The 27,598-nt window shown below is 44.0% G+C and overlaps 1 protein-coding gene across 5 annotated transcripts in view; it reads left to right on the plus strand.

The window, feature by feature from the left end:
• The first annotated feature begins 772 nt into the window (after positions 1-772).
• The window catches only part of marchf8 (membrane-associated ring finger (C3HC4) 8), a 75,403-nt gene continuing 48,577 nt past the window's right edge, over positions 773-27,598 (plus strand). For 2 of the 5 annotated variants that reach the window (XM_064317921.1, XM_064317924.1), the window contains exons 1-2: positions 773-910; positions 19,318-19,510. In XM_064317921.1, the coding sequence (XP_064173991.1) occupies positions 19,409-19,510 (102 nt within the window). In that variant the 5' untranslated portion in view covers positions 773-910; positions 19,318-19,408. Of the gene's footprint in view, positions 911-1,394; positions 1,832-19,317; positions 19,511-27,598 lie in introns of those variants that run through there. The other 3 variants (XM_064317923.1, XM_064317926.1, XM_064317922.1) reach the window with 3 other exon arrangements.

Raw genomic sequence — 27,598 nt, forward strand, 5'->3', positions numbered from 1 at the left:
CTTCAGACAGAAATCTGGCCTGGGGGGGAGGCGTAGCAATGTTAAAAATGCCTGCCCATCCTCGTGGCAGTGTGCAGTTTCTGCTGCTTTTAACACACCTCATGGGCTCATACAAGATTTTTATTGAGTCATCAATTTGGTTGGTGCCTTGAGGGAAAGAATGCAAAGAGAAACAACAAAAACCCTCAAATTTTAAAGGCATTGAGATTGAGCCCCTTTTCCAGTGTGCTCAGTTAATTCAGTGTGGCCATCAGTAGGGGTATCAAAGGAGCCCATACATTGCAGTGAGCACAAATGCAGCCAGTGTTACTGTATCTGTGGAGAGAGGGAGGCCGGGAATAATTAATCCTACAGAACAATCAGGCCGTTATGGTTCACCAAATAAATGGAACTTTAACAGCAGGTTTTGTGCGTGTTATTGTGTCACAAATTACTCCACACAATCTTAAATAAGCTCCTTTAACTTGGAAGGTATTGTTTATAATAGTATTTCTACTGTATTTAGTGGCAATTTTTATCTGGAAAAAAAAAATCAAATTAAAATAAAATCTGTTTGCGCATGTCTTCTTTACTAAAAATGATGATGATCGTGCAGATTAAGGTAATGAGGATTATCATTTATATATATTTTTGTATTACATGGGCGGGCCATTGTGGGCATATTAATAAAGCATGTCCTTATTGATATCACTAGTCAACATCAGCATCTATCGTCTGAATTTTCAAAAACTACCATACCAATTAACATTATCAACGCAGCTGTTCTCACGCGCATGCCCTGTCTAATTTATTTTCTTTATTCTTTTCTATTTTTTTTTACCCCGACTAACGCGGAAGTCGGTGACGCAGACAATCAGATGGGGACTATGAAATAAACAAACCATCGCCATTGAGACTGAAAAAAACTGGGGTGAGTAGACATTTCTGATTTATCTTGTGCATGCATGTTCGTATTTAATTGATCTATCTCGTCGTTTGACCGCCAACGAGAAATTTAAAAGAGAGGTGAATTGTTCGAAATGCAAACGCTTGGCAATGAAATACAGCTTGTTACAGACGGCGTTTTTAAATAAAAAAAAACGCCTTGCGGAAAATGTGAACCCGCAAAGATGTGCCACCGACGTGGAAATGTAGGCGAGTTAAAATAGTTTAATGAAAATGACATGACAGCTTCAAACGAGGATGTATTCTCGTGTGAGGACTCTGCCACTCCTAGCTTGCTGAAAATGGTAGCACGCTAAAAAGGAAACGTCGGTATATCTAAGAACACAACCTGTTTAGCGGCAGGTTATTTAAATAATTAATTTATGTATTTATGTTTTTCGAAATGCGGTGTTTGTGCTTATAGTAGCCTACTAATACAATGTCAAATGTGTATGGATTGCTTCAATGGAACCAGCTTCATTGTCGTGACGAAATCGCAAGCTTTATTTTTCACAGTAGCAAGGACAGATATTGTAGTTGGATTTAGACGTGGTCGTGCATAGTCTAGCCTACCTTACAATGGGAGGAAATATTTTATTTATTTTCGGATTGTGTACAATTAAATCGCCAGCCTATAATGCAATACAATATGCTCGTTCCCTGTGCGAGAAGTTTGCTAACGATAGATTCGCTATAGCTGGTGGTCTGAGGGAGCATATTTCGTTTCTCTTTAATGATATTTGGAGAAAAAAAAACTAATCTCACAAATATATCCATATTTTACTATAACCACAATGTGAGTGTGCTTAGTTATTGAAAGGGTAGCCTAAGTATTATGAACCTGTCTTCTGGCGTTCGTCCAACCATCAGGGCGTTATTCTGAACTTAATTCCGCTTTAAAGCCAAGGTAATTATGATTTCAGAAACCCGGTTGATGTTTATTCTCCCATAAAAATCAGTAGGCCTAGCTACATGGCTTTGGGATACTGTTGCTATTCGCATTCGCTCTTCATGCTTGGTCCCGCTTTTGCTGTAGGTACACGGGGAAAAAACGGCTTGGGTCGTTTTATATGCTGTATGTGTACGAGCTCAGACAAATGGACTGCTATTCTCTGCTGGCTGTATTACTGTTTGTTTCGTAGGTTTTGTAGATGTTGCTAAATAAATGCTCAGTAAAGTGACCTGGACGCGCGTTCTGTGACGGGTGGTCATTACGCAGGTTTAACAAGCTGCAGTTAATTTGCGTTACTTCCCATTACTTGAGACCAGATTTTCTCCATTGCAATTCATGAGATAAACGGCACTCGTTCTTTATTCCTTTATGAATCTCCTTTATACGCTTTTCCCTTTTCAGTATCTCAGTATGCTCTAAAACATATAGCCTAATATAGCTACGCACAACGTACTATATAGATATCTTAAATGGCTGTACAAACTGAAATATTTTCTTGCAATCGCAAAAAAATGTTGTTCTTCTTTCTGTCACAGCTAGTGTTTCTCGGACTTACATAGTACTGGTGATGACCTGCGACCGTTTTTGTCTACCATCGCGTCACCATAACTTATTAGCTGTGGCCTGTGACTTGAATTTGTGTTTGACATGGTATTTAATGTCCATAGAACACAAATTGAATGTGATTATATTTATGTATAAATATCAGCAACACCAGGCACACTTCTACACTTCTCACTCTAAGTCACGTATTTATTTTCTTTAAAAATTAAAGAAATCTATTTACCATGAACAAACCGATGGTCTACACAGTCCCCTTGAAGTTATTGTAAAGTCATGTAGGACTTTTCTGAGATTTATGGCCACAAAGAATACGCCGATCAGCCACAACATTAAAATCACCTGCCTAATATTGTGTAGGTCCCCCTCGTGCTGTCAAAACAGCTCTGACCCGTCGAGTTTTTAAAATCATGTGGAAATAATTCACCCTCCCACCCAATTATATCTTAGCTTTTCATAGCCCTGTAGCAACTAATAATGTAATAAACTACCAATAGTGTAATAACTCCCTCCCAATAATGTAATCCATTTCAAATTTTTTATGTAATAAAAACCAATAATGTAATAAGTAGTAGTAGTGTACTTTATTGATACCGGGGGGGGATTTGCACTGTTGCAGCATCAAAGACAACAAAGTAACACAATCAGATACAAATGTACAGTAGATACAAAATATCAGTTACAAATATTCAGTAGATACAAATATATACAGAAATCCAAATATGCCAGAGGCCACCTTCAGATGTGGAGTCCATGTCTCGATGGGTCAGAGCTGTTTAGGCGGCACAAGGGGGACCTACACAATATTAAGCAGGTGGTTTTAATGTTGTGGTTGATGGATGTTGTGGCTGTTCGGTGTTGTGGCTGATGGATGTTGTGGCTGTTCGGTCTTGTGGCTGATGGGTGTTGTGGCTGATGATGGGTGTTGTGGCTGATGGGTGTTGTGGCTGTTCGGTGTTGTGGCTGATGTGTCTGATGGATGTTGTGGCTCTTCGGTCTTGTGGCTGATGGGTGTTGTGGCTGTTCGGTGTTGTGGCTGATGGGTGTTGTGGCTGATGGATGTTGTGGCTGTTCGGTGTTGTGGCTGATGGATGTTGTGGCTGTTCGGTGTTGTGGCTGATGGGTGTTGTGGCTGTTCGGTCTTGTGGCTGATGGGTGTTGTGGCTGATGATGGGTGTTGTGGCTGATGGATGTTGTGGCTGTTCGGTGTTGTGGCTGATGGATGTTGTGGCTGTTCGGTGTTGTGGCTGATGGATGTTGTGGCTGTTCGGTGTTGTGGCTGATGGGTGTTGTGTCTGATGGATGTTGTGGCTGTTCGGTGTTGTGGCTGATGGATGTTGTGGCTGTTCGGTGTTGTGGCTGATGGATGTTGTGGCTGATGGGTGTTGTGGCTGATGGGTGTTGTGGCTGATGGGTGTTGTGTCTGATGGATGTTGTGGCTGTTCGGTGTTGTGGCTGATGGATGTTGTGGCTGATGGGTGTTGTGTCTGATGGATGTTGTGGCTGTTCGGTGTTGTGGCTGATGGATGTTGTGGCTGATGGGTGTTGTGGCTGATGGATGTTGTGGCTGTTCGGTGTTGTGGCTGATGGGTGTTGTGGCTGTTCGGTGTTGTGGCTGATGGATGTTGTGGCTGTTCGGTGTTGTGGCTGATGGGTGTTGTGGCTGATGGATGTTGTGGCTGATGGGTGTTGTGTCTGATGGATGTTGTGGCTGTTCGGTGTTGTGGCTGATGGGTGTTGTGTCTGGTGGATGTTGTGGCTGTTCGGTGTTGTGGCTGATGGGTGTTGTGTCTGATGGATGTTGTGGCTGTTTGGTGTTGTGGCTGATGGGTGTTGTGGCTGATGGGTGTTGTGGCGGATGGGTGTTGTGGCTGTTCGGTGTTGTGGCTGATGGGTGTTGTGGCTGATGGATGTTGTGGCTGTTCGGTGTTGTGGCTGATGGGTGTTGTGGCTGTTCGGTGTTGTGGCTGATGGGTGTTGTGGCTGATGGATGTTGTGGCTGTTCGGTGTTGTGGCTGATGGGTGTTGTGGCTGTTCGGTGTTGTGTCTGATGGGTGTTGTGGCTGATGGGTGTTGTGGCTGATGGATGTTGTGGCTGTTCGGTGTTGTGGCTGATGGGTGTTGTGGCTGATGGATGTTGTGGCTGTTCGGTGTTGTGGCTGATGGGTGTTGTGGCTGATGGATGTTGTGGCTGTTCGGTGTTGTGGCTGATGGATGTTGTGGCTGTTCGGTGTTGTGGCTGATGGATGTTGTGGCTGTTCGGTGTTGTGGCTGATGGGTGTTGTGGCTGTTCGGTGTTGTGGCTGATGGTGTTGTGGCTGTTCGGTGTTGTGGCTGATGGATGTTGTGGCTGTTCGGTGGCTGATGTGTTGGCTGATGATGTTGTGGCTGTTCGGTGTTGGCTGACTTGTTCTGATGGATGTTGTGGCTGATGGGTGTTGTGGCTGATGGGTGTTGTGGCTGATGGATGTTGTGGCTGATGGGTGTATGCTCAAGTTTAAATTCCCAAAGGAGAAACATTGATGACCTCTTCTGTAGGGCCCCCCTTTTTAAGACAAGCCTGGAAATAACAAAACCAAAATAAAATAGTTTTATTCTTGAACCCTTTTGACTACAAGCATAATTCTGGTCTCTCCTTAGAGGTAACCCTTGTGAGTTTTTTTATTCAAGAGCTAGAATTACTCTAAATATTACTGAAAGAAAGTAACAGAAGCTCAAACAGTGGAAGTGAAAGTTTTTTCGTACCCAATAAATTATTTATTTTTTTATTTTATTTTTTTTGTGTGGATACGGATGCTTGTGGGCGCACCCGGTGGGCACAATGGAGCCACTGCCACAATGCCCAACACACCTGGTTCAGATTTGATGACAAAACCAGCAGAAATGAGCATTCTGCATTGTTTTTTCTGAGCTGTGTCTAGGCGGGTTTCCCAAAAGGCCATTTGGAGACTCCAAAAGGACACTTGATAACCAAATGATGTTGTGGGTCATTTTAGGTGTATTATACTATATATTGCATACTATATGCTATTGCTAGATGTGTGCTGAAATTAGCTCACTTTCCCCCTGCTTGTCACCCTTCCCCTCCTCCCCTCTCCACCTCCGTGTTTAACTCCTACTCCTTGGTCTCTCCTTGCCACCTCTGGCAGCAGCACGTCTGGAAGATTGTAGAAAAACCTACATTAGCGATCTAGTTTAGTCCATTGATTGAGGTTCATTTATTGAAATTTTCAGCAAATAGCCCATGTCAAATATGTCCCACAATTTCACATGCTACATTGAATATTTATAATAAATTTATAATACTCGCTCAGACAAGTGATTTCTTACAAGGCCTCCAAATGCTGAGTCTTCTATTTAGACTTGGGCATTGCAAAATATTTATTGGCTAAAGTGCTTCTCAGTCATCACTATAATAGCTTGCCATTGGCTGCTGTGTACTGGGCAGAACTTATATTGTCCTGGTCGACTTGTTGCTTGCGCACGTTGGGTCCCATTGGCTGTATTGAGGGACTGCTTGGCGGTCGGAGACTGCTTGGAGATAATAACATTCCTATGAGCACAGTGCTATCGGTGTGTATGCAACAGGGCCATGGACAACAATGGTAATTCTTCCGGAGAATTGCTACGTAAACAATGGACAATGATATTTATGTTTTTCAGAGAAACTATTTCTTCTTCATCGGTAGGGTTCTAATCTTCTAGTCTTACACCATTGACAAGTTATCTTCATGAGATTTATTCTGGTTGTCTTTTGATTGAAAGTACAATGCTTCTTGGTTATTGCTGTATGATGTTTTTTCCTGCTGTCCTCCATTGCCATTTTTTAATGGTAGACTGCTTTGTCAAACTCTATGATCCTGAATGTTAATGCACATTGTGGCCCACAGCAGTGGCCGCCTGTCATAGGATCATTAGGGTCGGGGCTGACATGGCATTTGTTTTGGAACTGGGGTCTTAGTACATGCTGTCACCTCAGATGAGTACTTTTATGGTGGTTACCAAGTTTTCTGTTGCCTTGATAGCTTGTCTTGTGGACATATAAAAAGGCTCCTCATTGCGTGGTTATTTCCACTAACTGCGGTGGCTTGGTCTTTGGACCTGGACATAATAAACAGCAAGCCTGCTAAGATAATGCTCTTCTGCGTCTGTCCACTTCGCCTACCTGGTTCTTTGCTTCTAGTTGGCATTGTATTTCTTTCCACAACAACAAATTCCCATGCTGTCTGTACCTGTGGCAGCTTCGCGTTCTTTTGCCTTTTTAAATTTTCCATTGATCGCTGGCAGTCCTCCTCATCTGCAGGACTAGTGAAACTTGATGCTGAATAAAGTTCTAGTGCTAGAAATAGGCTAGCAGCTTGTAATTAATATGTGTTTATGCTTCTTATTATTCCTAATGTCACTTTCATAATTTATTTAATATTGAAAATGGCAAACCACTTTAATTTCAGGGTAACGTCAGGGGCTCTATTTTCAGCCTCCTGCAAATAAACACAAAGCCCTACACACACTTATTGGTTATTTAATCTAATGCATTGATAAAATGTTATTCTACAGGCAAAGTTAACAGTTACCCTATTTAAAATGCATGCATTTGCATTGATATGGGAAGGGTGGTTTGAGCAGGAGTCTGCTCATTAAAATAGTTCATTTGTTAATGTTACATTTTCACTCCATGCATGTCCCGTCTTGCCACTAATGCAGCATTTTCAGCATTTTCAACAGAAAGTGACAAGATCCTCTCATATTCATGCTTTTTCTGTTGGTGCATATTTCATAATGTACATGTATGTTTGCAGATTATATGACATGGTATGAATGCTGGCAGGGCATGACCAGATCGTGGGGCTTGCCATTTTAACGGCGCTCACAACATGCTTAACTTTAGTGATGAAGTTAGGATGCCTAACTTTATTTATTTATATTTGTTTATTTGCAATTGTGTTTTTGAGAGAAATGAGAAATTATAGTCAGTGCCCTAGACTGACTAGTATCCAGCAACACAGACGTTCATGCATGAAACACACGGGCTACACTCTTCAGTGGGACCTGTCAGAATGTTCATCTGCTCGCACCAGCCAGGAATAGTGCCACACTACCTTGTGCCAGACGTGAGAAAAGCTGACTGGAATTTAGAAATGCCCTCAATGCACTGAAGCAGCACCAAGATGGGGAGGGAGGAAAGCACTGAGCTTCTGAAAGGTGGATTTAGGGGAGCTTCTCCAGTTTAGAAAGAAAGGCTTAGGATTGACATAAAGGGGGGTTCCATACCCCCGCCACCCAATGGTCTGCAATAACCCCCTTCCCAACCCGTCAACCAGTCCCAACTACCCCCCCCAACTGGTCTGTGATCACAAGTGAAACTGTGACTGCTTTGGATGTGAGACAGACAACCAGTATTCTCTGTGATAGCAGTGGAATGTAATTTACCATCAAATAGATTTTTGATGAGTCACACTTACGCCTGACATCCCAAGTGCTCTTTGTACTAAACAATGTGCTGTACGGAAAGGTCTGGAGTTTCGGTGAATTCTGTTATCAGCTCCATCATCTGGAACTTTCTATTCAAACTTTTTCTTTTGAATTTAGGGTTTAGGGTTCTAGCCCACCTCCCCTTCCCTTAAGTGGCTTTTGTCGCTTGTCAGGCCGTCATTGTAAATAAGAATTTGTTCTTAATGACTTGCCTGGTGAAATAAAGGTGAAATAAATAAATAAATAAATAAATAAAATTTAGAGGTTCGCTAGGTCACTGGATTCTGTGGAAATTTTATTTGTGGAGTCACTGGTGGGTTTGTATCTTAACTTAACTGAAGTGTGCCGTTCAGGCCACAGGGGCTCGCTGAAAGATGGGGTATGATTGGAGCTTCGGGGCTCTGTGATCGCTGTCTGTGCCGTGAGTACAGCTTGTAGGTCTGTGTTCTGTCACTTGAAGGTTTTACCTGTGGTCATGGTGGTGTGTTTTAACCCTTGTTCAGGTGTGTTCTCTATAGGCCAGTTTCACCCCTTCATTTTTGCAGTTGCTCATACATTGCATATCATTCTGTTTAAAATACAGTTCTAACTAATGTTCAGCTAATTAGTGTGAATGTATATATTAGATGTATTTCTATATTATATAACTGATTTATGACATTAAATGGGCAGTAATTTGAGGGCAATTATTTAGCCAGATGCATGAATATTACAGAAACATGTGTTTTAAGTTGACCATAAAAAAATCAACTATCCCAACAGTCCCAAGAACAGAGTTTAACTTGGTAGGTTTTCCAGTCCACAAGTGACAGAATGGAGAAATGTTTTAAATATAACTAAAATCTTTTCTGATTTTGAGGAAGACTAGAAGACTTCACGACTCATAATGTCTTGCATGAGTAAGCATTAGTTTTGCGTTCTCAGCACTGTAGATAGCAGGTATAAATGATGTGACATTTTTCTGCAGAAACGCTCATTAAAATGCTACATGCTTAAAAAGAGCAGTGAATTTGGAGAGTGCAGCGTTGATCCCAGTGTGAAAGATGGAAGCTGTTTGAACAAGTAGTAGGGAAATGTGCTCTCCTGCTTTTAGTCCACACAGCCCGTTTGTTTTAGATGGGCTTTCAGGCTGGAAATTGCCATGAGGTTCAGTCCTGACAACTTAGCAGTGCTGAATTAATTATCTGACATCAGTTTATTTAGCAAAATAATGTGAAATGGCTTTTGAAATCTTTCTCAGCACAGCAGAGTATGCCTCATACAGTCTGTATCCAGCTATGACTTTTGCAGACCTTGTACGGGTTAAGAACCTAATTAAAATTAAATGTATTAATGTATTTGGAATTCATTGTTTTATTTTGCAATGGTCCAAATTCTGGATAGTTGTATGCCTGTATATTTAATATTTCATATGACCAGCTATATTTTATATATAGTTTTGATTCACTGCTGCATGTGTGTGTTTCATCTTCGGCTGTGTATTGCCGCGGCTGGTGTGTGTTGCCACGGCTGGTGTGTGTCCATCTCTGGTCTGTGGTGTTCGTGCACTGGGGTCTTTTACTTCCACTCATAACGGTGAACATTCAGCCTCGCCTGATTGGCCCAGAGAGAAATAGAGCCGTCTGTGTGACAGTACTAATTCTTTCTGTCAGGTTGGTAAAGCCATCAGGGAGTTGGGCTTGACAGATTAATTTATTGTTGTTAGCCTGGCCCCTCTCTGTAGGAAATTCAAATCTCCTCCATTTGTTACCAGACTGGCCAGACAGCACCTGGGGTGGGGGTGAGGGGGGTGTGGGGGGATATGGGGTGCGGGGGGTCATTGTTTTGGGGAGCGATGGCTGCTAACAGTATGTCTCATTTGCACAGTGCGATGCACGGTTGCTGTTCTACCAAAATTCTGCCGTTTTGGTTCCCCCAAACACCTGATTTATAACCAGGGTGCATGTAGAATTTCCAACTTAACTTTAGATTTCCAAATACTGTAGCGAACCAGTACAGCTAACAAATAATTATTTTTGACCCACTGTATGTCTGAGATTCAACACAGGGTTATTTTGTGCCAACTCATAAATTATGTGGATCAAAGTTTTTGTTGAGCACCCAAAAACATTTTTTAAGCTTTAAAAATAATTTTCTAAAGAGGTACTATCTTATGGATAAGTGTGAAATTGAGTGCGCCTGCTGTTATATTTCTGAGGCAGTGTGCTTATTTCAGGTGGGCTGTGCATGCATTGTGATCTACAGAATAAGGCACAGGTTATTGTTTTCAGTTTGACCTGTGGGATCACTTCCTGTTTTAAGAGATTACACAGTGCAGAGCAGCTCAGCAGTAATTTCCAAGAAAAGGAACTCTTATTTCCTTTCCAGTGAACCCTTCCTGTAAGAGTTTGTTGCAAAATGGGAAAAAATAGCATTGTAGTGATCGCATGTAATGGTTAGTGCAGTGCTCTATAATGCAATTTATGGACAAAAATCCACGACCAAGCCATAGCCTTGGCCTGCTGTTTGACAGATCTTTTAATCAGGTCTTTGGATGCATCTGTTCGGCCGATTGGCCCAGCTGTATGGATTTGTCCAAGTTTGTGTTATTCTGAAACTCCTGTGACACACACTCTGGCCTGTGTCTATATCAACTGAGTGCACAGTCTCTGGCCTGTGTCTGTATGAACTGAGTGCACACTCTCTGGCCTGTGTCTGTATGAACTGAGTGCACACTCTCTGGCCTGTGTCTGTATGAACTGAGTGCACACTCTGGCCTGTGTCTGTATGAACTGAGTGCACACTCTCTGGCCTGTGTCTGTATGAACTGAGTGCACACTCTCTGGCCTGTGTCTGTATGAACCGAGTGCACACTCTCTGGCCTGTGTCTGTATGAACTGAGTCCACACTCTCTGGCCTGTGTCTGTATGAACTGAGTGCACACTCTCTGGTCTGTGTCTGTATGAACTGAGTTCACACTCTCTGGCCTGTGTCTGTATGAACTGAGTACACACTCTGGCCTGTGTCTGTATGAACTGAGTACACACTCTCTGGCCTGTGTCTGTATGGACTCATTTGTTTAGATGGCATCAGAATTTTTTCTGTAGCAACTGTGCTAACTTCTGTATGCTAATTACATTGACTAATACATTCCGTCACAGTCCAGAAGAAATTCATGCTAAAATGTGAAGGGAGATATAGCTTGTATTGAATTGAAGACACCGGAGAATTCTTTAGAGGCCTGGGAATGGGTGATAACATGCTGACCCTAATGCTGAACCTTCCTGTGTTCCTGAGAATTTAGTAAGTCATGTATGTTTTTACTATTAAGCTTCAGTATCAAAACACCAGTACAATATTTCAGACCGCCAGGTAGCCTCTGTTTATGAAGATCGGATGGGATGTTTCAATTAAATTTGTTATAGCTACATTTGCCTCGGACACTAGGGAGCATTTTTTTCCATGTAGACTGTTGCTTATCGATGGATAAAGAAAGGGAAATTGTGGAGGTTATTTGCACCAGCTGCATTTGCAAAGTCACATGCATTTAGAAACATAAACCTTTTAGCTTATCATACACAGGCGTAATTGCAAAACCTACTAATAGAAATAAAAATTGACTGAGTTGAACTTTAAGTTTATTTTTTCATGGGAATCTTTCTTTCTCTGAACACAAAATAACAGAGCTGTTGAATAATGTATTCCCTGTGGTGGGAGAGGGTTGCATTTTATCTGTGCATGAGAAACTGCAGGTGAGATGCAGGTAGTAATTCAACTGAATTTCCATTAAATGGGGATATTTTAACCAAAATATGCGACAATGTCTCGATTTTCCATCTTATGTGCATTGTCCCTCCAAAACTACTATTATCTGCTAACATTTTATTTAGAAATTTACAAAATTTCCCAAGTTCCGGAACTCAAGTTCCCATAGACAGTTTTCGGAAGTTTACCGAAAATTTTCCAACCCTTTGCCCAGTGACGTTTACGGAGTCAGTTCCTGCAGACATTCAAACACTGCGGACAGACCGGTCTGTCATGCATTTACATAGAGAGGATAAATCTGTGTTAGTAAATGTTCTAAATCTGAAAAGGTCACACTGAAGTTGATTTCCCCTGGAGTGAACCAGCCACCCAATGGAATCTATGAAAGATCAGCTGCTTGTCTGAGGACATGAAGGCTGCTGCCTCTTTCCAGTGGTGCACCATTTAATAGACTCTAAATTTATGCTTTCTGCATCCTCAGCCATTTGCATTGAATGTCTCATTTCAGTTTACTGTATATGATATCCCACTGTGGCCATTTTGACCTGAACCAACCAATTACAGATTTTAGGTCTAGAACAGATTGTATCTTTGACATTTTTAGAGGCAAAAACTTGGGGCAGTTATCAGGCTAGACGGTACTCTTACTGTGATAAACGCAGCATTAAACAGAATGCAGGGGGCAGGTGAGTTCTAAATGTGAAGCTGAAGGAAACCCCAGCAGGTCTGACTGCTCGTTTCTTTCTGCTCAAAAAAAAAAGATTCACAACAATTTATCTGGCCGTAAACAAAGAGTCGCTTCTGTGTTCTGGTGCTAATTGATGTTTGTAGCAGTGACATGCTTAATGTACTTATAATTGAGCAGGCTGAATATGGGAGTATGACCGATTAACTGCTATATTTGTGTTGTTTGTACTTCTGCGCCGCTTTGCAAAGTGACCCATGCCTCCCCTGTGTTCATAGCACAGCATTAGATGATTAAGGAAATTAACGCATGGCCAAGTGGCTTTAACAGCCTTTTCCCACTCTGGGAATACAATGTCCCTGCTCTACTTGGGAATACAATGTCCCTGCTCTACTTGGGAATACAATGTCCCTGCTCTACTTGGGAATACAATGTCCCTGCTCTGCTTGGGAATACAATGTCCCTGCTCTACTTGGGAATACAATGTCCCTGCTCTGCTTGGGAATACAATGTCCCTGCTCTGCTTGGGAATACAATGTCCCTGCTCTACTTGGGAATACAATGTCCCTGCTCTGCTTGGGAATACAATGTCCCTGCTCTGCTTCAGGAATATAATGTCCCTGCTCTGCTTGGGAATACAATGTCCCTGCTCTGCTTGGGAATACAATGTCCCTGCTCTGCTTGGGAATACAATGTCCCTGCTCTGCTTCAGGAATATAATGTCCCTGCTCTGCTTGGGAATACAATGTCCCTGCTCTGCTTCAGGAATATAATGTCCCTGCTCTGCTTCAGGAATATAATGTCCCTGCTCTGCTTCGGGAATATAATGCTGCTATAATGTCTCCTCAGACCAACAGGACTGCTCCATTCTGAATTGCAGTGATGAAACAATTGCCATCTTTTTGGAAGAATTTTCACCATACACCAGCGTTTTAACAATATCTTCTTCTATACATTATTCCCTTGGTACCCCAAGACGTATTCAAGGCCTTGCTTTGTGTGTAGTGTAGTTGCCTAGCAACATAAAGACTAATGTAGGGTAAGGTAGCATGGACCTTTGGTCTTCTGTGCAGTATGGAGTAAAGGGTAAACCTTTCTAGGCTTTCTGTGGTAAACAGACCTGGTTGGCCTTGGCCAGGCAGTAGGGGCATAGCAATGGCTGGGAATGAAAAGTGAATATTTGGACCCACACCCTGAAAGCATTGAGGTAGTAGGGTTATGGCCAGGGTCAGGGTACAATGAAGGGCTGTACTCTCTAGACACCCTGTGTTAGCAGTGAGATTCTTACTGATAATTAGTAGATGGTGAATTCTTTGATTTAATTTTGTATTTTAAATTGTAGAAGCAGTAGGTTAGTTTGTGCAACCCTAACAGTGAGCTGCCATTGATTGATTTGCTAGCAAAATGCAAATCTCTCTCTCTGTCTCTGTCTCTCTCATGCACGCCTGCACCCATGCTACTACTACAACTAGGCAGTCCATTGCGAACGAACATGGCGCTTGGCTTGTGTGTACAGCAGTCTGTCCAAAGAATACATACAGCTGACTTTGAAGCAAGGCATTTGAAACTGAATGCATTAGTTGCTTAGGCATTGGCAACCATTTGATACCACTGATCTTCTCCACCCTGGGGGAACAAACTCCCTGTTCCTCTATGAACCTCTCAGTCATTGCCCATCTTCCTCCGTTATCTGAAGACTCATCTCTTCAGATTTACCTGGACTATCAGTACTCTACAGGGCACTCCCAATATAGGATCTTTCTTATCATTTATATCCTTTTACTTTGTTCCTGTAGCACTTTCATACTACATTTGTACCTCCATCCAGCACTTATATTGCACTTGTATCATTATCTTAATGTTGTAGCTCCTTGTCATGCCTCCTAGCTTGACTTAACATGACTCTCTGACCTAGCCTATGCTTACTGAGTGAACTGTACTTAATGTGTTTATGGCTATGAATAACTGTTACATAATGAGTATTGTTCCTTATCGAGCCTGTGTTTTGTAGTTGTAGAAGCATGTTGGTATGGAGGAAGCATGTTGTTACGGAGGAAGCATGTTGTCATGGGGGAAGCATGTTGTCTTGGAGGAAGCATGTTGTCTTGGAGGAAGCATGTTGTCATGGAGGAAGCATGTTGTCATGGAGGAAGCATAATGGGGCGACATAGCTCAGGAGGTAAGACCGATTATCTGGCAGTCGGAGGGTTGCCGGTTCAAATCCCGCCCTGGGCGTGTCGAAGTGTCCTTGAGCAAGACACCTAACCCCTAACTGCTCTGGCGAATGAGAGGCATCAATTCTAAAGCGCTTTGGATAAAAGCGCTATATAAATGCAGTCCATTTACCATTTACCATTTACCATACTGGCATTATTGTTTTCTTCTCCCCCTGAAGGCCCGAGGGCATTGCGGTTATCCCAGAAGGTTGTTCTCTGAGCTGAGGCGACAGCAGCTCATGCTGGTCCTCAGAGGAAACAGGGTTCAGGAAGGCAAACCCCTTAAGGCCACAGGAAGCTGTCACAGAGTTTGTCTCCCTGGGCAACATGCTGAAGTGAGGGGGCAGTGTAGCGCAGTGGTTAGATAACTGGGCCTTAGCTCTGATGCTGCGGGTTCGATTCCCAGGTGGGCATTGCATTTAGACCCTTCAGTGGTGCATTTAACCTTCATTACTGCAGTAAATATGTGGCTGAAATGTAATGCGATCTGAAGTGTCTCGCCTGCGATCGCTGGCTCGGGTGTGATCTTCCCTCTCCCACTGTGCTTTTTTAACGATAAGGAGAGGTCTGAAGTCCAGCGCCCTCTTCCATTACACTGCATTACAGTCATGTGGCAGACGCTTTTATCCAAAGCGACGTACAATAAGTGCATACCATAGGTTATTGAAATAACTACAAAACACAAGTCCGATAAGGTAAAATTCTTATTTTGTAACAGTTATTTATAGCCATGAACACATTAAGTCCAGTTCACACAGTAAACTTTACTCTCTGACCTAACCTATGCTGAGTCAAACTAGGAGGCATGACAAGCTACAACATCAAGATAATGATACAAAGTGCAATAAGTGCTGGATGGAGGTACTTGTGTATCATGAAAGAGGGGGTTTTAAGTGATAAAAATGATCCTCTTCCTCTGTGTGAGGGGCAGGAGCCTGAAGCCTCAGCACAGCTAGCCTGTGTGTTCCCTGAGATTAAGAAGTGCATGACCATGACATGCTGGTTACAGCTGTCCATCTTCTACGCTGTTGTCCTTTTTTCCCTGAGTGCATTTTCATTGTGGTTCATTGCACATAAGGCAGTTTTGAATGCATGTAGATATGGCCCACGTTGCTTTTGAACAAGGATTTTTGGTCCCCTTTTTGGATCATTTATGTTGTTATCGCTGTGAAAATGGTGTGCTGTGAGATGTGCTCCAGAGGCCTGGTTTTTATTGTATGTCGAGATCAAGCTGAGAAGAGGCACTGTGATTGGCTGCCTTGCAGCCAGAAAACTGTTGACAGTTAAAATCATTATCAGTTCACACAGAAACTCTGAACCAGAAGTGTCTAAATGCCACAGCATTGTACCTTTAATAGGTAAATGCGCTGTAGTGTGATGTTAATCGAACAGTTGTGGAAATGTGAAGTTAGACTAATCTGCAGTTGATGTGAAGTATTACTTAGTTTCCCCAGAGCCTGGCCTAGCAGCACACACACTGCTCAGGCTGTGGTCCAGTGCTGGGTCATACAGCACACACACTGCTCAGGCTGTGGTCCAGTGCTGGATCATACAGCACACACACTGCTCAGGCTGTGGTCCAGTGCTGGGTCATACAGCACACACACTGCTCAGGCTGTGGTCCAGTGCTGGGTCATACAGCACACACACTGCTCAGGCTGTGGTCCAGTGCTGGGTCATACAGCACACACACTGCTCAGGCTGTGGTCCAGTGCTGGGTCATACAGCACACACACTGCTCAGGCTGTGGTCCAGTGCTGGGTCATACAGCACACACACTGCTCAGGCTGTGGTCCAGTGCTGGGTCATACAGCACACACACTGCTCAGGCTGTGGTCCAGTGCTGGGTCATACAGCACACACACTGCTCAGGCTGTGGTCCAGTGCTGGGTCATACAGCACACACACTGCTCAGGCTGTGGTCCAGTGCTGGGTCATACAGCACACACACTGCTCAAGCTGTGGTCCAGTGCTGTGGTTCTCTGCTGATGTACAAGTGTTTGGCCCCAGAGGTCTGTCACTGGGGCTGTGTAGATTGTATCACGGCCAGATGTCTGAGGCTGCTGGGAATGTAAGTGTGGGAACTTAAGGAAGCGAGAGCCTGTCTGATACGCTGTGGAAGGTTTTAGTGCTGACCAAACGGGAGAACTTGCTTGATTTTATCTCTTTTTTTCTGTTTCCTCTCTAAAAAGCTTCAGATCTCTGAAAGGTCTCTTTATGACGAACTCCTGTTGCTTTTCTCACTTAATAAGCAGGGCACCTGTCCAGCCACCTGACACACCTGCGCAAGCGTGCTCACACGTGCGCTCCGACCGTGATCCATCATCTTAAAGTTGCCAACTTGCTGGCGCTCGTCAGACTTTAACTGTGTTCATGGGTAAGATAAAGATCAGAGTGTGTGTACTTGCACAGTAAGAAGTCCCGAAGGGGGGGGGGCACTTACAGTAAGACATGTTTGAACGTTGATGCAAAGAGGAACAATAACATCACAAGAGCCTTGAATCACTTGAAACACTAATATGAGGAAGAGCTTGATTCTGTACATATCTTCTTACCAACAGTTTCATGAGTTCTCTAAAAAGTACCACTGCTGAAACATTGCTGTCTGAAGAAGAAAATTTTAATTTAAAAAGTTTACTGACATCTTGTGTAAAGATTTTTCTTTTTATAAGACAAAGGTCAAGTGATAAAGTGAAACGGAAGGGGATAGGTAAGCACTGTATAGACTGCAGGGCTGTCTGACCACACAGTTGGTTTTATTAGGTGAGCACTGTATAGACTGCAGGGCTGTCTGACCACACAGTTGGTTTTATTAGGAGGACAATTGAGGTCCAGATTCGCACATAAATGTGCCGCACAAAGTGGATTTACTTTCCGTGCTCAGTAATTTCCGTGCTCAGTACATTCACTGACATCCTTGAACACTTGCTTTTATGCATCTGTCAGCAAATATAACTGAAAAAGTATGATTATGCTTAAAAATTTTAATAAAATGTAAAATATATGGTTTAGTATTAAAATACAAAATCCAAATGTAATTTTCTTTGGTAAAATAAATGTTTTGTGAGGATATGTGGTATGGGACGCATGGGACTGTAGGCCTGCAGTGAAGCTGCAGTGACAGAGATGTGACGGGGACTGTAAGCCTCTGTAGGCTGTGATATAAATATGTAGGTTTATTGTGATGTGTTGTCTTATTTTTTTATGGATAGCAGACAGTCCACGCTCCTTCTGTATTTATATTGAATTTTACGTACAGGAGCACAGCAGTGTGGTTTAAAGACAGAGAAGGGGCCTGTGAGACAAGGAGGAGGTGGAAGAGTAGGAGGAGGCTGTGAGACGGAGGAGGTGGAAGAGGAGTAGGAACCTGTGGGACAGGGAGGAGGTGGAAGAGTAGGAGGAGCCTGTGGGACAGGGAGGAGGTGGAAGAGTAGGAGGAGCCTGTGAGACAGGGAGGAGGTGGAAGAGTAGGAGGAGCCTGTGGGACAGGGAGGAGGTGGAAGAGGAGGAAGAGCCTGTGAGACAGGGAGGAGGTGGAAGAGGAGTAGGAGCCTGTGGGACAGGGAGGAGGTGGAAGAGTAGGAGGAGCCTGTGAGACAGGGAGGAGTTGGAAGAGGAGTAGGAGCCTGTGGGACAGGGAGGAAGTGGAAGAGGAGTAGGAGCCTGTGGGTCAGGGAGGAGGTGGAAGAGGAGTAGGAGCCTGTGGGACAGGGAGGAGGTGGAAGAGTAGGAGGAGCCTGTGAGATAGGGAGGAGGTGGAAGAGGAGTAGGAGCCTGTGAGCCCTGCTGGACCTCTCGTTGGCCTGCTCATTAGTGGAATCGGGTATGCCAAATGGGGGCTGAAATGAAACCTACAGGATGGTAGATCTCCCAGAACAGGGCTGGGCAGCCCTGCTTTAGATTAGCAGATAGACTTGTTGAATGACAGTGGTTGTGATGGTAATGGAAGGTGTGATTATACTGAGTGACAGTGGTTGTGATGGTAACGGGGGGTGTGCTTATACTGAGTGACAGTGGTTGTGATGGTAACGGGGGCGTGCTTATACTGAGTTACAGTGGTTGTGATGGTAACAGGGGTGTGCTTATACTGAGTGACAGTAGTTGTGATGGTAACGGGGGGTGTGCTTATACTGAGTGACAGTGGTTGTGATGGTAACGGGGGCGTGCTTATACTGAGTTACAGTGGTTGTGATGGTAACAGGGGTGTGCTTATACTGAGTGACAGTGGTTGTGGTGGTAACGGGGGCGTGCTTATACTGAGTGACAGTGGTTGTGATGGTAACGGGGGTGTGCTTATACTGAGTGACAGTGGTTGTGATGGTAACGGGGGTGTGCTTATACTGAGTGACAGTGGTTGTGATGGTAATGGGGGTGTGCTTATACTGAGTGACAGTGGTTGTGATGGTAACGGGGGTGTGCTTATACTGAGTGACAGTGGTTGTGATGGTAATGGGGGTGTGCTTATACTGAGTGACAGTGGTTGTGATGGTAACGGGGGTGTGCTTATACTGAGTGACAGTGGTTGTGATGGTAATGGGGGTGGGCTTATACTGAGTGACAGTGGTTGTGATGGTAACGGAAGGTGTGCTTATACTGAGTGACAGTGGTTGTGATGGTAATGGGGGTGTGCTTATACTGAGTGACAGTGGTTGTGATGGTAACGGAAGGTGTGCTTATACTGAGTGACAGTGGTTGTGATGGTAACGGGGGTGTGCTTATACTGAGTGAGGTTCTGTGTGTGACGGTCTCTTCGTCCCTCTCAGGTTGGGAGCAGGTTTGGATTTGCTGAGCGGCCCGACAGGATGGTGTTGGGGGGACAGATTGTGAGTGAGTGACCGCCTCACGCTGGCTGGGATGAACATGCCACTGCACCAGATCTCTGTCATCCCCCGCGATGTGACCTCCTCCCGGGGCTCAGCCAGCGGGAAGGCCAAAGAGAAGGACCGGGAGAAGCAGGTAGGACATGGCCGGCTCCCCCGGCCGTCACGCTGGCGTTGGGCCTTAATCACCTGCTCAGTTCTCACTGTCCTGAGAACAGGAGGGGCTGAGTGCTGTTTTCTCGCAATACCTCACATGATTCCCATGGTTTTATTTGACCTGTTCAGAGACCCTTCATTGGTTGGCTACCATGGGCACATTTTAACCTTTGCTTAAAGCTATAGTCCAGTTGTCAGACTTTTTGTTAAATATGATTAGCTGTGTTACACACTGGCGTTCACACAGTGAGAAACCTGAACGCTACAAAACCTCACATGCTTTCTACCCAGCGGGGGCAGTGGGGGAGGGCAGCTGGCAGCTGAACAGGCTGGAGCAGGAGTGGCATGAGCTGGTACTTGTGGTACTTGTGAGAAATCGGCATAGAGCAGGGACTTGTGGGAAATGAAGACTGGGCATAGAGCAGGGACTTGTGGGAAATGAAGACTGGGCATAGAGCAGGGACTTGTGGGAAATGAAGGCTGGGCATAGAGCAGGGACTTGTGGGAAATGAAGGCTGGGCATAGAGCAGGGACTTGTGGGAAATGAAGGCTGGGCATAGAGCAGGGACTTGTGGGAAATGGCTGGGCATTGGGTGATGACGCCCCTGTGGTAATGGCGGTGTTGCCACAGTCACAGTCTCTGGGAGTGAGGGTGATTCAGCAGTGCTTGAGAAGCCACAGGTGCATGTCATGAAGTGCCCACTGTTTGCAAACACCAACCACATGCACAGTGTGCGGTATTTCCCCAACCCCCCCCCGCACGCTCAGGAGTTACCCGCGAGTCGCCAGCATGTCTCGCCGGAAAGACCAATGAAACAGCCATCTTATCTTCAGTTTTTTTCCCATTTCTTGCTTCTGTTTATTTGCTGGATTGACACTGAGCAGACAGAAGCACATTTAATGCGATAATGTTCGGCTGTCAGGTGTATTTCCTGAAGAAATCAGGCCACTTTGTATTATGTCACTGATATCGCCCAGTCTGCCTGTCTATGTACAGTATATTGTTAATACCCAAATTTAAATGTTCCTTATTCTTGATTGAAATGCTAAATCCTGTATAAGCAATGATACTGGCTCTCCTGTTAAAAATGTAGATATTTAATTGATTGTTTTTTCAATTAAAAACATTAGCAATTCAACAATATTATCATGCAGTGTGAAATGATACACCTTAGGTTATTTGGACTTGAGGACTGAACTATTCCCTTTACGAGTTTGCTTCCAATGAATTTGCCTGAAAACAGTCCAAACGGCTTGTCCCCAGAACTGCGGAGTAAATACAGTTTCAAAATGTTTTTGGTGATGTGTCTAATGCTGTAACTCTCGTACACTCACCTGCAACGACAACCTAACCTTAAATTTCACTCTCTCGCTTTCTCACTCTCTCACTCCCTCACGCTCTCACTCTCTCACAATCTCACTCTCTCATGCTTTCACTTTCTCACTCTCTCACGCTCTCACTATTTTACTCATGCTTTCACTTTCTCTCTTTCACTCTCACGCTCTCACTTTCTCACTCGCTCACGCTCTCACTCTTTCACTCTCTGCTGCTCTTACTCTCTCACTCTCATTCTCACGCTCTCACTTTCTCACTCTCTCACTTACTCATGCTCACGCTCATGAGCAGTTTGTTTGATTGTTGCGGTTAGAGACAAGTGGTCTGGTCAGGCTTGTCATTTGGTTGTCATCAGCAGTCAGTCCTTAGAAGTTTCTGGTTCAGCCACGCAAGGTCCTGATGGTTATCTTGCACTGCGAGTGCTCTCATGAGCTGACAGAATTAACGGGCAAAGCAGAAGATGTGCTGAGTACTGTAAGTAAATCTGTTGGTGGGTGACCCTGGTTTTTGCGGTCTCACAATAGGCTTTGTGCATCGAGTGCTGCAGCTAATCCTTCCAGGTGTTTTTGAGCTCTCGCCTTCTCCTACATTTGGTGGAGTGCACCAGACATCTCTTTTTAAGATCTCTTTTTTTTTTCTCAAGGTCTATTTTCTGCACATCAGAATTTAATTGATTGAATTCAGCAATTAATTGAATCACTGGCTGATTTAGTTTTTTTTTCTTCTTCTTTTTTCCATTTGACAAGTTTTCTTGTTCACCATTTGTCCTTGTAGTTTTCTGAAACCTTATAAATCTGTCTGAAAAAGTTCCTCTGGTTAGTTTTCATTTCCGGTGATTTTTGTGAAAATTGTCTTGAAAAGCGTGGGTTCGGCAATAATGCTGGAAATGGAGGAAGTAGACAAACCTAATTAAGGAAATTAACCAATTAGAATTTAAGATGAAGATGAATAAACAGGTGGGTGGGGGGTTGTAACTTCAATTATAATGAGCAAAAATATAAAATCAGGTGTGACAATGGAATCCATGAACCTGGATGATGATGGTCTGTAAATCATGTAGATGAAGATGAAGATGTGTAGAAGGTATGGATGAAATGGTAAACAATGATTGCTGCTAACTAAAAATCTGAAAAAAAAAGTGGAGAGGGGCTCTGAAACGGACCGGACAGTCAATAACACTGTCTCTCTCATATACGTCCAAAAGAGTTCCATACTCTGACAGTCCCTAGCAGTGAGTTTCCCATACTCCACTGTCTACTGGTCCAATACCCAATGGCACAGTGTCCCTAGCAGTGAGTTTCCCATATACCCTCCTATAGACAGTGTCCCTACAGTGAGTTTCCCATATACCCTCCTGGCACAGTGTCCCTACAGTGAGTTTCCCATATACCCTCCTATAGCACAGTGTCCCTATCAGTGAGTTTCCCATATACCCTCCTGCAGCACAGTGTCCCTAGAAGTGAGTTTCCCATATACCCTCCTACAGCACAGTGTCCCTAGAAGTGAGTTTCCCATATACCCTCCTGCAGCACAGTGTCCCTAGAAGTGAGTTTCCCATATACCCTCCTGCAGCACAGTGTCCCTAGCAGTGAGTTTCCCATATACCCTCCTATAGCAATGTCCCTATCAGTGAGTTTCCCATATACCCTCCAATGGCACAGTGTCCCTAGCAGTGAGTTTCCCATATACCCTCCTATAGCACAGTGTCCCTAGCAGTGAGTTTCCCATATACCCTCCTGCAGCACAGTGTCCCTATCAGTGAGTTTCCCATATACCCTCCTATAGCACAGTGTCCCTATCAGTGAGTTTCCCATATACCCTCCTGCAGCACAGTGTCCCTAGAAGTGAGTTTCCCATATACCCTCCTACAGCACAGTGTCCCTAGAAGTGAGTTTCCCATATACCCTCCTGCAGCACAGTGTCCCTAGAAGTGAGTTTCCCATATACCCTCCTGCAGCACAGTGTCCCTAGAAGTGAGTTTCCCATATACCCTCCTACAGCACAGTGTCCCTAGAAGTGAGTTCCCATATACCCTCCTGCAGCACAGTGTCCCTAGAAGTGAGTTTCCCATATACCCTCCTGCAGCACAGTGTCCCTAGAAGTGAGTTTCCCATATACCCTCCTGCAGCACAGTGTCCCTAGAAGTGAGTTTCCCATATACCCTCCTACAGCACAGTGTCCCTAGAAGTGAGTTTCCCATATACCCTCCTGCAGCACAGTGTCCCTAGAAGTGAGTTTCCCATATACCCTCCTGCAGCACAGTGTCCCTAGAAGTGAGTTTCCCATATACCCTCCTACAGCACAGTGTCCCTAGAAGTGAGTTTCCCATATACCCTCCTGCAGCACAGTGTCCCTAGAAGTGAGTTTCCCATATACCCTCCTGCAGCACAGTGTCCCTAGCAGTGAGTTTCCCATATACCCTCCAATGGCACAGTGTCCCTATCAGTGAGTTTCCCATATACCCTCCAATGGCACAGTGTCCCTAGCAGTGAGTTTCCCATATACCCTCCTGCAGCACAGTGTCCCTATCAGTGAGTTTCCCATATACCCTCCTATTGCACAATGTCCCTAGCAGTGGGTTTTTCCATACACCCTCTTATAGCACAATGTCCCTAGCAGTGGGTTTCCCATATACTCTCCTGTAGCACAGTGCCCCTATCAGTGAATCCTCCCATATACACTCCTATAGTACAGTTTTCCTATCAGTGAGTCTCCCCTGTACACTCCTATATCACAGTGTCCCCATCAGTGAGTTTTCCTTATATACTCCTATAGCACAGAATCCCCATCAGTGAGTTTCCCTTTAATACTCCTATATCACAGTGTCCCCATCAGTGAGTTTTCCTTATATACTCCTATAGCACAGTATCCCCATCAGTGAGTTTCCCTTTAATACTCCTATAGCACAGTGTCCCCATCAGTGAGTCTCCCTTATATACTTCTATAGCACAGTGTCCCTGTCACTGCAGTAGAACAGTGGTATTCTGCTTGGTCCAGAAGGAATACCCCCCTTGCTCACCTACAGGAATGAGTTACTGGCCTCAACGTGGGAGGGGATTAAAATGACTGCACTCTCTCACATTGCTTTAGTGCACCTACCTCCACCTCTTGCCAATGCAAACAACTTTGACTGGACATTTTTCTTTTTACACTGCTTCTCACAGTAGCAAAGTAAAACAAAGCCAAAGTCCTTGGTCTGTTTATTTATGGATGACCTTAAAGAGCTGAAACATCCCAATTTGTCATTCCACAGAGTCACTGTACACCCACGTGTGTTCCACAGAGTCACTACACACCCACATGTGGCCAGTTTCCTGTGTTCTGGGACTGAGCTGATGGAGACCTGTTGGAATTATTGAGTGTGTGTGTTCTTTAATTAGTAAAAAAAAAAAAAAATTGTTGAATTAAGAATAGTGTATCAGCAGTCTGTACAAAAGAAAATACTGTGCTTAACTGAGCCAGGTCTGAGCTCACTGTCTATTTTCTGCACATCAGAATTTAATTGATTGAATTAATTCACTCACTGATTTTTTTTTCTTCTTTTATTTTCCATTTGTCAAGTTTTCATGTCCACCATTTGTCCTTATAGTTTTCTGAAACCCTATAAATCAAATGAGAAAGCCCCCAGTACTCAGTGGTATGAGACCAGTATATACCAGACTGACCCTGAATGTACAGCCTTATTGTCTGAAGTGGGGTGGACTTGATCTAGAGCGAGTTACTGATCAAGTGTGGTTTAGTCTACATGGAGCTTTGTACCTTGTAGATAAATCTTCCAAGCTCTACAAATGAAAATGGCTGCACGCTTGTCCTTTGAGTGTTTAATAATGTGTTAAGATGAGGGGTATTAGATAAAAGCACAGCTGGCCATTCACACAGGGTGCTATGCAGTAGGGCTGCCCCCATGGGTTAGAGGGCTGTGCACCATTCCCAAAGCTCCTTATAAACAGGCATGAAATAGCAGGCAGACGGACGCCTTTATAAGCCAGATGATGTTGCCACCTACTCTTACTGTCAGTTCATAATGTGCACTGACATCTGACGGGAATATTAAATTAGATATGATATTTGCACAAGCTGTCGAGAGAAACGAGAATTGGGTGGGGGTGCTGGGCTTTCTGAATTAAGCTTCTCGCTAATCAGGAAAAGCAGCCCTATTATTTCTGTGTGCGTGTGCGCGTGTGCGTGCGTGTGGGAATGGAAGACATTTCGGTTTCACATTTGATTGTAACTTTGATGGTGAACTGAAAATTAATTGGAATCATATACTTAAGACTATTTCTAGATGGACTACTCTCATTTTGGAGCTGTTTCCCTTAAAGTTTTCCCCCCTGCTGAAGGCATTTGTACTAATTGTGATGAAGCTGCCCATTGCTATGACTTAACCCTTTAAGGAATAAGATCACAGATATGTGATTAGCGTGTTCTTAACTGAATATTCTCCTGCTGTTGTCAGAATCACTTCTGGTAATTGAACATAATGGAGTTCTAGAACACTGACTTAAAGTTTTGGGAAAAAAAGTCTAAAAAACCTACTCTTGAAAGGATTATAATGTTATCTTGAAACCATATAAAGGGAAACTGCTGTTTTTCACAGAATAGAACTCAGCCCTTCTTACAGTACAGCCTGCCCTCTGCTCGTCACACTCCTGCATTTCCCCGTCTCAGCTGGGTCACCAGCAGCTGTGTAACTGCTCACAGAGTAGAGTCGTAGGGTTGACTGCAATACGTTAAGCAGAAGACATGGTCCCTTAAGATGTTTGAGAACATTTGATAATTAAACAAAGCCACTGTAAAGAGGCCAGCATCTTCATACACGTCTTGTAGGGGTCCAGTGGAGGTGGCCAATCAGGAGCCTGCAGAAACCTCCATCCATGGCCAGGATTCGCTGGGCTGACCTGTATTTCCATAAGCAGTTTCTGAGCTCATGAAGGACTGGCAGCCAAATAAATCTGAGAAGTGTTAGCTCTCAATTGATTAGATAATTGGGGCGAGCCTGTGAGGTTGTATTTAATTAAGAGCCTGTTCATGTGTAGCCCACGGTGGGGATCCAGCGACAGGCTGGTGCGCAGCAGCACCAGGGCAGAGCAGAGCACTCCATTTCTCCACTTCCTGTTGAGCTCTGCTGGGCCTGCGCCAGAGTAAGAGTGCATTTGATTGGGTGAAATGCTCCTCATAATTACTTTTAGGGAACCATATCCGTTCTGCATCCGTGTGGACTCTCGAAGAGGCAGTTATTAGCTGAAAATATTAGCTGAAAAGTCTCGAACATTACATGAAGAGACATAATTGCCTCCTCAGCATTCTTCCTCTGGAACTGTCAGTGACACCTGAAGCGGCAAAAATTTTCATGTTTTTATGTGCAATGAAATTAACACTTATCCATGTGATTTTGTTTTATTTTTTTAAAGCTGATTCCAGTTGTGCAGGCAAGCGTGTGCTCTCCTCTGTAGCATGTGATGTCCATGGTTCTCATCTCGCTACAGTTTGCAAGTCTCACACGGATATGAGTTGTAGGAAGACACTTTATGTGCTGGTAATCGGGCAGACTTGCAGACACCCAACTGACCAGCAGGGGTCACTGGTGCGCTAGGAGATGCAGTCTTCACACCTGACTGAAACCCTCCCATCCCTGAGTACCACTGGATCTGATTGTTTGTCAGCCCGGCAGTTATATATGATTTTTGAGAACATGTAGCCTCACAGGCCAGTCTTATGCCTTCAATGACCTCATAGGGTTAGAGTTAGGGATAGGGTGCAGTGGGCTGGAACAGAATTGGATACATTGAGGCATGGATTTCTTCCTTATGGGATAATTGACCACCTGGCTTGGAGAATGCCCAGGTGATATTGGATGGGGGATTGAGCGTGACACAGTGTGTGCAGAGCATCAGGTACCTCTGTTTGAGCTGCTTTTAATTATCACCTAAATGCCCTGTTTGGATTTCAACGCATGCAAATATAGCTCAGTTTACATCCTCCACTGGTCACCTGACCACATTTTACTCAGAGTGGGGACTGGAGGGGAGGGGAGGAGTTTCAGATTGAGACTGACGCTTTCATCAGTATTTTAGAAGTTCATAAAAAAAACCACATGATTGAACATTCACCAAACTTCACTAAAAAGAAAATCATTTAACAAAAAAAATCTTCAAAGGCATTAAAGGTCTGTTCTGTGTAATGAAATCCCAGTTAGCTTGGAAAAATTAGCATCTTTGTCAAAATTTGCTGTTGAGGCCAGTTCCTTTTCCAGAGAGCCACTGGCACCCTCCTCTCCTTCATTTAACACATCATTCAGACATCAGCAGTGAAGCTGGACGCTCCAGCATGGTCCTTGGACTGGGACATCAAACCTATTCTTTTCTGGTAACAGGAGGCATGGAAGTACAGGATGCAGGTGTACCAGCTTTGCATCGCTTGTTAGTTTTTCTGTGGTGTAGTTGACATATATTTCCCTTTACAACACCAAGGTGAGGGAGTGTTATTTATCTGCTCAGTGGAGAGAATGCCCTCATGCATTGCTGTGGAATTGGAGTGTGTTTTGCCAAGTCTGAAATTTGAACTAAATTATAAGCACTACTTGACATTTGAAGCTTTGAACTCAAGTATTAAAAGATGTGAACAGGAGGACATTGAAGTTACTGCCATTTAAATGCAAATACACAAGCAGCAGACCACATTTTCCAGAAAGATAAAATTAACCTTGAGAATTGTTTTGTCCACAAATACTGG

This window comes from Anguilla rostrata, chromosome 18, assembly GCF_018555375.3.
Source record: "Anguilla rostrata isolate EN2019 chromosome 18, ASM1855537v3, whole genome shotgun sequence".
Lineage (NCBI taxonomy): Eukaryota > Metazoa > Chordata > Actinopteri > Anguilliformes > Anguillidae > Anguilla > Anguilla rostrata.